At 40.6% G+C, this 13,284-nt stretch overlaps 2 protein-coding genes across 7 annotated transcripts in view; one reads left to right on the top strand and one right to left on the bottom strand.

Moving 5' to 3' along the window:
- The window catches only part of B3GAT2 (beta-1,3-glucuronyltransferase 2), a 148,125-nt gene extending 142,758 nt beyond the window's left edge, over positions 1-5,367 (top strand). For all 4 annotated transcript variants that reach the window (XM_083497400.1, XM_083497401.1, XM_083497399.1 and 1 more), the window contains 2 exons: positions 4,508-4,656; positions 4,739-5,367. In XM_083497400.1, coding sequence (XP_083353526.1) covers positions 4,508-4,656; positions 4,739-4,825 — 236 coding nt within the window. In that variant the 3' untranslated portion in view covers positions 4,826-5,367. The remainder of the gene's footprint in view (positions 1-4,507; positions 4,657-4,738) is intronic.
- The window catches only part of SMAP1 (small ArfGAP 1), a 64,447-nt gene continuing 56,403 nt past the window's right edge, over positions 5,241-13,284 (bottom strand). For all 3 annotated transcript variants that reach the window (XM_083497387.1, XM_083497385.1, XM_083497386.1), the window contains 3 exons: positions 10,054-10,219; positions 8,066-8,400; positions 5,241-6,208 (listed from right to left, as the gene is read on the bottom strand). In XM_083497387.1, the coding sequence (XP_083353513.1) occupies positions 6,071-6,208; positions 8,066-8,400; positions 10,054-10,219 (639 nt within the window). In that variant the 3' untranslated portion in view covers positions 5,241-6,070. The remainder of the gene's footprint in view (positions 6,209-8,065; positions 8,401-10,053; positions 10,220-13,284) is intronic.

Genomic DNA, 13,284 nt, shown 5'->3' with positions numbered 1-13,284 from the left:
GCGGTATATTTTGAAGTACACATAGGCATCTGTTTTGATCCAGGTGTGTGTGTGTGTCCATGTGCGTGCATGCGTGCGTGCATGCACACACACTATAGAGCAGGAGTATGTAGCGATATCTGAGCTATTAGGATCAGTAAATGGTCACTGTATTTAGTGAGCAGGCAAAGGGGTAGTGTACTGGTTAATAGTTGGCTTCAGTCGAGGATGTTGGTTAAATTCCACATCTGTCCATTGAACTCCCAGTTAGGGATGTAGGAGGTTGCCTTATACACAGTCAGACCAATGGTCTATCTAACTCACTGCTTGCACTGTCTTAGCAGAGGTGCTCTCTCCTCTGCCAGCCCCTTTCAGAGCTGCAAATAATACAGCTGCAAACATAGCAAGAGGAACATTCTGCACCGTTGCAGGGATTTGGACTTAGTGGCACCAATGGCAACCTTGTCCACTATTCCTGTGGCAAGGCAGCAGCTCGCAGAAGAGCCTTCGGCAGGCATCTGTCCTTTTTTCACTACCGTTGGCTCAGCAATGCCTATTTAGCTGATTCTGCCGTTCTAATTCTAATGTTTATTTCCAGGACCAAAAGCACGGATAATAATACATGCAATCAAACACTGCATGCAGAGAACCTTCTGCTGTTTTCTTTTATGCTCTGCAGGCAAATATATCTTCACAAGATACCGTGGAAGTAATAAGTTGAATCCAGAATATCTATTCTGTGAATGGAAGGACTCCTTTCATTTATGCAAGGGAATGAGATCCAGCAGAAACTCTTTACCAGATGAATGGTTGAGATGTGTGTGTGATTTTTGGAGAGTCCCTCTGTCTCCTTCTATGCTGCTCCTCATGTTATTCTGGAGGGTTCCCTGCCCCCCACAGCATATTTTCAGGTGGTGCTGGGGCTGTAGGGTGAATTATCAAAAATCATGTTCCTCAAGCACAAACTGTGAACTTTGGATCCAAGCCATGATCACTAGTAGATTACTTAACTCTAGAGTTTGATCCATAGGAAAGATGCTCTGACTGGAAAGTTTTTACTGACCATGTTTTCAGAATTTGCAACAACTATTTAAAAAATCCACCCTTTCCTATTTTTATAGGCAGTTGGCCTAATTTCAGTATGCAAATTGTTTTAGTTTGAAAAGGGGTGCAGCTTTTTAAAGAGGAATATAGCTGGAATTCAAAGAAGCTTAATGCCAAATGGAGAAACTTTTACAGTGGCCTTGCAAAAAAAAAAGAAATACTAGCCTTCAAACGGTTCCGTGCCTGACTGCCCATACCAAGAGTGTAGGGGAAAGATGGTTGGGAGGTCTTGTACAATCTCATGGATGGCTTTAGGCATTTTGGCACCCTATTGGGCAGAATCCTTTGGAAACCACTTTAAAGGCTTATAGCTGCTTCCCCTATCTATCAGGATAGGCAGGAGTGTCTCTTGCTTGATTCTGCAGGCAACACCGATTAGGAAACTGATCTGTAGCCTCCAATGATATAAGCTTAAACCAGAGTTACTTGCCCTCTGGAATATTGCCTTGTTCTGCAACCTAAAATGCTCAGCCCCAATTACTAATTCTCATCTGTTATATGAGACTGGATTTGATGGCAGCCCAAAGATGTTTTGTTGGGACTTTACTCCACCCACTTGTGTGCTGGGAAAAGTGACAGTGACTTTGTCTGTATTCAGAATGTCACCAGTAATTTAATCTCCATGAGAGTAAGGAATAAATGGACTTGGTAGCTAAAGAGGGAAGTGTGTGTGGTAACTCACAGCTTGAGTTATAACGTGGATTTCCCGCTAACTGCCATTATGTGGACATTTACTACAGTATTCCATCTACTTTATCTAAATTAAGATCTCAGCTAGACACTAGAATATTGGCCTCTCTGGACCTTAGCTGTAACCCATTGTAACAGGTTGAGCAGCATCCTCTGACTTGATCAGAATAAGGTCTGCATTACTTTGAAGATTTATCAGATGGATGCAACAGGATATTATAAATGCTGCCCCTAAGATTAGTTTCCCCTTTCCCCCAGCTCCATTCCACTTCAGCCCACTTCTCCTATACCAGGAAGCTATACTCATTTCTCCTTAAGCCTTTCCTGATCCACCACGGACATGTCTGTTCTAGGGTCAGTTAACAGTTGTCTTTCCTTACTCTGGTATTAAATGATATTTGTCTTAATAGCAGACAGCCTTAGTTACTTTCTCTCCCCACTTCTGTTATCACAGCTGCCCTTCCTTAAGAAGCTTAAGTGATAATAACTTTATATTCAGTTGATTAGAAAATATTAATGCTGGGGAGTGTTTGCCGCACTGTAAAATGTCTGGAAGTCTAAAACAGCTTGCAGAGTATGTCATTGTGGCGGCATCCTACATATGTAATCTTCCAAAATATATTGGCTCTGAGCTGAGTGAATTATATCTCCTAACAAAAATTGCAAAGTGCTGTAGTCTATTCACTGCAGCTTGTTATTTTGAAGTATAGTTAAAATAAGTGTTTTATTAATATGCATTGCAAAGGCTCTGCTACCAAACCTGGTCATTAAGCAACCACAAATGTGCTTCTTTCAGCACTGCAGAGTTTTATTAGAGACAATCCAATACATCATACAGGCGGTTGAACACTGTTGGGGGCCTAATGGAAAACATTACTCTGCACTGCAGTAGTGAGGACGTTATGGCCCTACTGATGTTGTTGGACTACAACTCCCATCATTCCTGATCACTGGCTGGGCTGATGGGAATCTTAACAATATATGTAGGGCCACAGCTTCCTCACCCCTGCATTTCTGGGTCTGAATTCCTAAACTGCTTGATTCAAAATCTTTAGGATAGAGTTAAGCAAGTTAACTGATTTGGTTCCAGGATACCTTTTAGACAATGGGGCACCTGGCATTCAAATCTCAGGGCTTTTGCGGAAGATAGGTCCCCTCCCCAAATCCTTACTTTCAGATATGCAGGAGAGGGGCAAAGGAAAACAGTCTCTGAACATACTCTTTGCTTGGCAGTTGCTTCCTGCATCCCACAGCTGAGCTGTAGAAGGTTGAAAAGTCCTGCCTCAGGTAAAAATGCCACTAAAGTCCTTTTGTCCCAATCTTGATTGCGCACCGTAGAATGATGTAGCTCAAATACTTTAAACGAAAGCAGTGGATTCCAAATTGAACTTACAGAAAAAAATGTTGGCAAGCGTCTTGTTGTACAACAGATTTGCAAAACCCTCATGAATCTTTTTCTTGTGCAAGGATCTTTTTTTTTTCCTGCCAGAAGAAGCCCTTTCAAACATGGAAAGATCTTCGACTTCTGGAAGAGCACTTCTGGGCTAACCTCCTAAAATGAGAACTGCACGTGTACAAAACATTCAGGAAGGCAAACTTGCTGCCTTTACGACTTCCTAAGATCATAAGTAGTAGTTAAAGTCTCTTGACAGATTTTTGGTACTCTGAGGAGGGAATAGGGAGAAAATGTCTGAAGGGTAGTACATTTCCATGTTTCCCTGTTTAAATCAATTGTTGAGTGCACAGGAAGCCTACTAGTATATTTAAACATAGGTAATGGCCATTGATGGGAAGTTTTGCTTCTGCACATGACCGTTCTAAGCTGAAGCATTCCTTCCTACCCTATAATTTATTTCAACCCAACAGGCCATTTTGTAACATGCTCACATATCACAAATTAAAAGCTAAACTGAAAATTGAATCACCCAGTTTCTGCATTCAGTGGGCTCAATTGTGACAATTGGCCTAATTTCATATATATATGAGAGAAATGAATGATACAAGCAGCAGCAAGTATTCTAGTTTTAGGAAGTCTTGCTATATGCTAGAAATTATGTCACCAGTAATAGCAGTCCTTTGACATCCACACCTCCACAGTAAGGGTTCGCTAAATAGTGTACTACGTAAGGATTTGTTTTTCTACCACTTTCTCTTCAGAGCATTTTTTGAAAATGGTGATTATGGCTGCATTAGTACAGGTATTAGTACAGGTGTTACCCTCATCATGAATGGATATCACTTCTAGTAGTATCAATGACATACTAATTTGCATGTGAAATTCACTAAGCCAATTTTATTTTGCCTTCTCGTTAACAACTACATTCACATCAGAATTTAATTTTCAACTAGTTACAAATGTGCTGTCTGTTGCTTTTAAATCTCATTTTTCACACCAGGCAGGCTTTTCGTCACTTGTAAATTCCAATAACTTGCATTAAAGGTCACTGTTCACATTCAAAGAAAAAGTATAAACAGATACGGAGAAGCAGAGCTACTTTTCCAAATGAGACAAAGCAGCTTATAGCCTGAGATATATGCTGCATAAATTGTGATGCAACCACAGGAGTGAAATTATATCCTGCCACATGATGCGGTGTAACACCCTTAGGTTGTTTACAAAATACAGGTTAGCAAGAAGAAAAAGGAAAAAAATATTTTTTAAAGGTAAATCAAAGAGGTATGAAATGTTTATAACTTTGGTTTTAATGATTTAACAATATCTTGATTTTTGAAGGGTTTGCTGTGAGCCTTCAGGTGATCTTATCCAACCCTAAAGCGATATTCAGACGCCATGGATCCCAACCAGGAATGCAGGAATCTGATTTTCTCAGACAGATCACCACAGTGGAAGAGCTGGAACCAAAAGCCAACAACTGCACAAAGGTATTAGTTTTGCTGTTTTAATACAGGAACCTGTCCTATAGGGGATCCAGAACTAATTGTTGATCCTAAACTTTTTTTTCAGGTTCTTGTATGGCACACGAGAACTGAAAAGGTAAATCTATCTAATGAGCCAAAGTATCACCTGGACAGTGTCAAAATTGAAGTATGATACGTAAGCATAAAATGGGACATAACAAAATTAATGGTTGCATCCTTGAAACAGCTAAACATTCAAACAGCAGTTTGCTTTTGTGCAACAACTTACTTTACCAGTATCAGTTAAGACTCATCAGATGGCTGTGATTTGTCTTCACTTGTTTTGCATGTGTTTGGATTTTTTAAAAAAACTCTGTTTTAGTACTTTATCCAGATCTTAGATTGTTCTTACACAAGACGTTCAATGAAATGCAGCGGAACACTAAAAGAGTGACTAATCTAAACAAATGCAAAATTTCCAATTCATTTATAAATAGCAGCTTCCAGATTATTATGTTCAAAGTTTATTGTTCCTGAATTAAACAGCTTTGCTTTTGAAGAACAGTAGATAAAAGAGGTCTTTATAGAATGGAAAAAAAAATCACATGTTGTTTATGGATTTCTTTAATAGAGGGAAGCAACAGCTTATTGATACGAGGCACCATAAAATGTAAACACAGTTACTGGCATAAACCTGGATACAGCTGTAGAAAATAAAAGTAAATGTACAATTGAGGAGTGAGTTACCCTGTATATATGCTGTGCAATATACTTTAGATTAGCCCTCTGTACATACGTTTTAAGCCAAATTTACTCATTTTGTCACAGGCAACTCTTAAGAAAACTGATGAGGTGACAGTGACATCCAGGTTTATCTCTCTTTCACTAACCATCTTATCTGTTCAGCACATCGCAGTAAAATATCACAGTGGCATGAATAATGGGACAAAATCAATTTTACACAAGGAAAAAAGTTTCAGTGATACATGTACACTTATTTATATGATTTAACATTTGTTCATACAGTACCTTCTACAGGATTACTGGGCAATTTGTGGGGTGGGGTTTACATATTAGAGATAGTACTTACATGATATCTATTTCCCTTATATGCAAACGTTGGTTCTAGAACTGATAAAATAATTTGAGTATGTAGTTGGTCACGAAGCTCTTTTGAAAATGTATCATTCATGAAATCAATGTACTGTGGAATGAAAAAGCTGCTGATGAGAGGTGTTCCCAACCTGCTTTTCACTACATCAAAATTTAAGTCAATACAGACCACAACACGGTTGGTTAAGATTATGTCTTAATATGAAGAACTGTGAGATTGAAGGGGGTGAGGGTGGGCAATGTATGTGGGCAGACCAAGAAAACTAGATGTATTTGAGCATGGAATGTCAAGTCTCTGATCTAGATGAAACTTCTATTGCAGTGTTCATTTCCAGAGTTGTGTGCTGAGAGTCTGGCCTGAGGAAGTTCCAGTCCATCCTGCCACTGTATTTGGGGGCTGGCCAGCAAAGCCGATCACATTGCTGGAACTAGACAGATTCATTCCAGCCATTTGCTGATTCATCTGTGAAATGCAAACATGGTTCTAGTTAGTATACAGGGGTTCAGATACTGTTTGAACTTTCAGTATGACAGACTCAAGCTTTATTTGAAAATGCAGACACCACCTTATCTCAGGGAGGGTCTTTTGTATACCTGCACCTCTGTTACATAAACAGGTATCTTTCAATATGTCCTTTTCAACAGTAAGTTTAGTTTTATTTTATCACTGTCCCATGACTGGTCTTATTGCTGTTTTAATGTGAATACTGTAAACCACCCAGGTAGCCTGGTGGATGAAGGGTAATGTAGAAATATGGCAAATAAATAGTATACCGTTTCTGACTTTTAGATAATATACATGAAGCATATTTGCAAATCAGTAGTTATAGAGCTGCAGAGAATTTTAAAGGGTGCATTTTCTACAAAGAAGTCTTATCAAGGAGAATAAAGGTCAATGCAGTGGTTACCAGAATGGTGTGAAAGCTGCTTCTATTTGACCTGATGCATTGTTAGTCCAGTAACACAAAAAGCAGTAATGTGGTTGGATAGTTTAACATGGCAACTTTCCATGCTGACAGCAGCAATGGGCATGAAAAACCTTACCCAAAGAATTTCTTCCTGCTGATGTTTAGAAGCTGCTCTCACACCATTCTCACAACAAATCAACATTCCAATTTTAGAGATTAGAAGCATCCGGAAACGACTCCACCCTGTCTGGCCCTCTTCCACCTTGCAAAGGCTACTGTCTTCAGTGGGAAGCCTTTTGCATCTGTGGAAGCTCTGGCCCACAATTACAAAAGCCCCCCCCCCCCCGACAGTTGCTTTCTTCCAAGTTGGAAGTTGACAAGAGACTGAGGTGGGGACAGCTAGTCACCCTTCCTCACTGCATGTTTATTTCCCCAGGATTTCCAACACCTGAATAAAGGTTAGATGGTTATACTGCGTCATTGACAGGATATTTAGAAAGAACAGTACTTTTAAAACGTTAGCTAATATATTGTACCATTCATACACACATACACACAAAGTACAGTGACACGGCCATTCATACACGCCTGTGAAACCTTGGCTACAGCTCATGGTTAGGGAGGGTAGAGACTAATCACAAGAGCAGGTTCAAATGATGCACTAAGCCAGGGGCTGGACGACCTGCTATGCCTGCAGCTTTCAAGGCATTGGGGAAGGCTCTTCTCAAATGCTAAGCATGGGGCTTGCCAAACCGCTTTGTGCAGTACTTCCAAATTTCCCAACCGCCACCTGGTTGGGAAACACAGTACCTTTTGAATGTTGACAGGTAGAGAGACTTCCCACCTGCCAAAGTTGGCCTGCTGGGATATAAAGATTTAGCCTGTTGGGCCACGGAATTTCCCCACCCCCTGTGCTAAGCTACAGCTTGGATAGCTCTGCTATCCAACGGGAATAAAAAACAGCAGGGTGGAGCCAAGAGCCACTCCCTGGGAGCCTGCACATTGACACCATCCTGCTAAGCCACAGCACACCCATAGTTTTGCTGAACACGATATGCAAAGTTGCCTAGTGTCTAGTATACTGAATTAAGGAGTAATGCACCAAAATTACCAAGCCATTCTTGTACTAGCACCCTTCTAACAAATTGTTTAAAGTGGATGATAATGCCAAAAAATAATCTTGAAAACAAATACAATATGGCAGGATTTATAGTCCTGCTGGTGTATTAATTCCTCCTAACTGCAGCAATAGCTTCCTAGCAATCAGCATCACGGCACCTCCTGCATAACTGGTTTTACTATTATTTTAAATTCTATTGACGTTATATTCATAACCAGGTTTTAATCCTAAGAAGTTGCTCCTCTCCGTAGCACCCTCCCCCCACGAGGAGAAAATGTATATTCATTCTCACCTGAGAAAGGTTCCACTGGGCTTGCTGATTTTGCTGTATACCATATTTCTGTGGTGGGGCTACGTGCCCCACCATTGGTCCTTGGGGTCCAACGTTTTGAGGAAGTCCCAAACCAGCAGTTTGTGTAGTGACAGAAAAACCATTAGGTATTCCCATGCCCACCATCATGCCTGTGTTCTGTCCTATGACAGGCACCGGTTGCCCCATCATGGTTCCCATCATTGCAGGGGCTGCAGGTACAGATACAGGTACAGGCACTCCCATGGCTGGAAAACCTTGAAAATGAGCTGGTGGTTGTGCAGTAAAGGGAATAGGTTGTGGTCCCATGAATACACCTGAAATAGGCAAAATGGAAGAGGAAAGGAGTCAATTCCATTATGTCAGCAAAGTTTAAAGTTCTAAAAACAAAACCTGCTTTTGCTAAATTTGCCAACCAAACTTCCGTTACATCAAGCAAAAAACAAAACTGATATCCATAGGAGTGGGAAGTAGCTCCTTTACTTAAATCATTCTTAATTTCATTTCCTGATTTGTAGACTACCTTTGAGGGATCCATTATCCCTTCAAGACAGTGTACAAATAGTGTTAAGATCTACATATATGGCTCAATGAATGTTGGCAAGGAATCTATTTAATGACAAACCCACAATCCTTAGACATTTAAGGTGGGTGGGGTATAACAAGAAGCATGGGTGCAAAAATCCAAGCACCTAGTTGTCAGTAGTACCTAAAGTTAGGCCTGATGATCTTGTGGTTGTGTCGCTGAAGGAGATAGGAAGCAGGCTTTCCCTGAAGCTGCTGCCACCTTTTGCTCCTTCTCTGTTCCCTTACAAGCTAGGATAGCTCCCTCACCCCACAACACTCTGGGCTACCTGCAGAGGCAAGGCACTGGCAAGCTACTCCTTTGCTCCCGCTCCTCCCACCTGGCTTTACCCCATGAACAGCAGCTCCTAAAGAGAAACCAAGAACTGGGCAATGGCAGAATCTGATGACTGCCACTCTCCTGAGACCTGGGAAAAAGCCTAAAGCGGATTATGGGATTTGTTAGGGTTTCTGGTTTAGGCTTACAGCAGGAGTGGGGAAACTCCAGTCTGCAGGCTGACTTGTGCAGAAAGCAGGCGTGAAGTCACTGCCCATCAATGAATAGGTGGTGACCAAGCCTGCTGATCAGTGGCACTTCAAAGCACTGCACAGAGTTCCTTGCAAGCCCTGTGAGGTGCTCTGAAGTCCCAGCATATGATCACTTGGACAGGAGGGTGGCTCTGTCCACAAGGGTAAGGGGGGGAAAATAAGAATTTGGCCCTCTGGCCAGATCAAGTTCCCCACCTCGGGGTTTAGAGGGTAATTTTCTCTTCCATCTTTCCTTATTATTATTGCCCTCAAATCCAACTTTACACACCCCTCCACAGTCTTTTACTTTCCCACTCAAGCTATTTACTTCTTATACTCATCCCTCCCCCCCCTCCGTTTCCAACAGCATTTCATGGAAGGAGTCCTTAAATTGCAGTCAAAGCTTCCTGGAATGCAGCCCCAGAGCCTTTTCAATAGCAGAGACCAGCTCTGGCAGATATGTTTCTACAACAGTAATAACAATAATAGTAACCCTGATAAAACCATTAATGATTGTGAGCATATTGAAGACCATGAGTAGCAGCTACTCAAGGGCAAAGAAGTACAAATGAAGCAGTGAGAAGAACGACACCAAGAAGATCCCTCCTCTGAATAGAAGCCTCCTCTTCTCCAAATTGGCTCCTAACCTTTTCTGTGAATAGCTGTAGCCTTCAAATTACAATGCTCAGTTTTGAATAATTTCCTTCTTTAGGCCTCCTGCTTGATGTTATTTTTTAATGATAAAAAGGGGGAAATAAATCCCACTTATCACTAATACACACTTTTTGCTGCAGGGAGAGAGCACTAGAGCCCCAACCATGTGTTCTAGGCACAACTTTTAATTAAGACATTTAGAAATAAATTTGAAAACCAATTACCTGGAGCATTTTGCTGCGGAATAGTACCTGTGCCATACAATGACAGGATGGAGTCTTTGGAGAGCAGTTTCTTTGCTGACTCTTCTGATTTTGTTTGTTCAGTGAACAGATCAAGATCTCCAGATGCAGCAGATAAGGTGGCAGCTGCAGTGTTAGTGGAAGCAGTCTGGGAAGAAAGTCATATGAGATTACTGAAAACCATTATCACCAAATACATTAGCTAAAGGGCCATGTGTTTTCAAACACAATGCAAAGATTTAGTTATTGTATTAGTAACCAAACTTTCGAATTACAAGCATCTCTCCAAAATTTGTAAGTACTGTAAAGGAAAATGTCCTAACATTGCAAAAAAACCCACTAACAAACAAATGCTTGCATATGTATAACACAATACTAATTATTTACCAATGTTTCCTTTGTGCAAGTTACTATGACATATATTATGACAAATAGTCCAGAAGTTTACGCAACATGAACAAAAGTACAACAGCTACACGTAGCAAATTTATTACCTACGGCTAGCATGTAAAATTTATGTTTTCCACATGTATATATGCACATCTGGGAACTTTGACTGGCCCAGGATCATCAGATGTGTACAAACAGGTGTTTGAAGATGCACATACATGCTTCTGTTTCATAGTTTATGCGGTGCAGCACCACTGTATGCATAGCAAATATGCCAACATAAACATACACACAGTATTGAAGATTTCATCATCTGTCCATCTGTTTTTAAATAAAAAGCTTACAAAGAAATTGCACAAAATTGTCTCTTGCAGAATTTGTTCTACTTGTGATGCACAAATACACCCATTACAACTGTTCATCATCTCTATTCTAGTCCCAGATTCTTGGTGGGTTTATTCTCCTTTACGTCTTACTTGCCTCCATGTAACATTGTGCAAACTGCAAGTACGGTATTCGTTTGGCTGCATTACATGCAAACACTTTTCCAGGAGAAAACACCATCAGATAAACTTCATTTTGGTTTGCTTATAATTTTTCTCAAGTAAACTAAAGAAAGTAGTGATCAGATGAAGCAATTTCATATGATAAGAAATACTGAGCAGAACTACTGTCATAGATCTATTACTTTCAGCTAATTCAAGGCAAGGTTACGAGAACTGCATAAGGTAAGTTTTGGAAGCTGCCAGTTTTAATTTTAGGGTCACTGCTTAAGAACAAGATTTTTGAAAAAGATCTCAAGTGGTTTGTGAAGCTTAGATTCTTAAAGGCTTCAACTGTGTTTTAAAAGCAGAACCACAAAAGGATAAATTTTGTATTGCCCCGTGTTCCGCACAGTGCATAAAGGTCACAGCTTGAATGGTTCAGTAGTCTTTGTAAGGAAGAACTGCACCTTTAGAAACTAGAAATTCTCACATTTTTTATGACCTCAGTGAAGCATGAAGAAAAGCATCTCCTCCATAAATCTTAGTATGTCTGTAAGAATGGCACCTCTGAAAAGAAATGCAAGTAACTAATCAACCAGAAACAGGAGGTAGCGTGGTTAATGTGTCAACCTAGGACCCAGGAGACCCAAGTTCAAATCTCCTAGTGATGTTGGCCCAGCTGCTATCCCAAGCCTGTGGGGAAATAGTGTATGCTACTTTGCTCATTTATCTATTTAATTTTGAACATTTCTTACTGACTTTTCATTATACAGTGATTTCAGAGCTGTAGCTTAAATAAGTTCTGAATTCACAATACACTTGCTAAAATCAAGGTATGCAGGTCAGAACCAGACAACTGAAAATTCAATACTGGGATCAGATTCCAATAAAAGTCTGGATGAATAACAAGGTCATCAGCTGGCAACTACAACTTTTTTTTAAAAAAGTAGGTGCCCACCATATCACAGAGGGGAGGGAGTTCCAAAATGCTTTCCCCCTAGGGCTCAGCACATAGAGAGGATGGAACAACAGCCATGGGTGGCATGCATGGGTAAACAGGTGGTGTGGGATGAATGCTCACCCTCTACCCAATTTAGGCCCTCATACAGAAAAAAGCTATTCATATCCAGTTTCATTGGAAGGGGAAAAGACTATTGCTATGGGTGGACTCAGGACTAGTATAATGTAACTGAAAAACTCCTACAGCTGGAAAACTCTGTCCAGGCAAATTTCTAAAATCTCACCACTCACAACTGAAAAATTAGGATTGTGCAGTGATTCAAAATATACAAAAGTGCTCTTGTCTGAAGTGGTTTCACACCTTCAAGTCATCTGATATATATTAATATTTGAGGAAGCAGTCTACAGTCCACAAAAGTTTATGCCGTAATAAAAGTTGTTAACCTTTCATGTGCCACAAGAGTCTGCTCTAGTACTGGAACAAGTTCAAATTTTTCACTTGTCAAATGTAAGAGTATCTAAAATAACCTGAGAACTACACAGCAAAAGGAGAAAAAGAAGTCCATGCTTGAAGGGCTACAATCTACCAATCTGCAAGAGAATGGGGCACAGGAAGAACAGAAAAGGAGAAGAGAACAATCCAAGGTCATATATCACTTAGATAGCACTTCACCTTCCTAAAAATGGAAAGTAGTTGATAGAAAAATTACTTTTAAAAAATGTCATGGGGCTTGATTTAACTAACTTGTTCTGATAGTGGAAGGACTCCTGTTAATGCAGTGGGGCCCCCCCTTTGCCCTGCCTCCCTAAATTCAACTTTGGAGGGTCAGGAGAAACCTCAGTGTCTAGGGCAAGGAGAGGGGAGATAGTTCCATCAGCAAGAGCATTTCTCCTTGCCTGATGGAAAAATCTTAGTGCTATGCTGAATTCCACTCAAAGTGTTTTGTTCTGTTCTTTGTAAAGATAAGGTAAGGAGCTTAAGCCTCAGAGCACAGTAACAGAAAGCATTACATGCACAAAATGAGTTAGCATAAGAAAGAGCAAGCAGTGAACAGGAAGACCATGAATATCACGGAAAAAGGAATTACGCTGTTACCCTGAAGAGCTTTCAGTTTTTAATGAGACAATATCAAGAAGACAGAACAACAGTGATGCATGGTTAGTGTGTTGGACTAGGGAGGGATGTCCAAAGTCTGTTTCAGGGACCTACTCTGGCACCCTTGGCAATATATGTCCTGAGGTTAAATCCTTAAAAAAAAGTTCAACAACTCTGGTCGGTTCTCACGCATGTTCACTTCATCAAATCTGGCCCTCTTTGAAAAAAGTTTGGGCACCCCTGGACTAGGGCCTGGGTTCAAATCCCCACTCATCTTTGAAG

The sequence above is a fragment of the Podarcis liolepis genome, assembly GCF_965112155.1.
Source record: "Podarcis liolepis genome assembly, chromosome: 3".
Taxonomy (NCBI): domain Eukaryota; kingdom Metazoa; phylum Chordata; class Lepidosauria; order Squamata; family Lacertidae; genus Podarcis; species Podarcis liolepis.
Note: the sequence above shows the minus strand (reverse complement) of the source record. Positions and strands in the feature narration are given on the sequence as shown.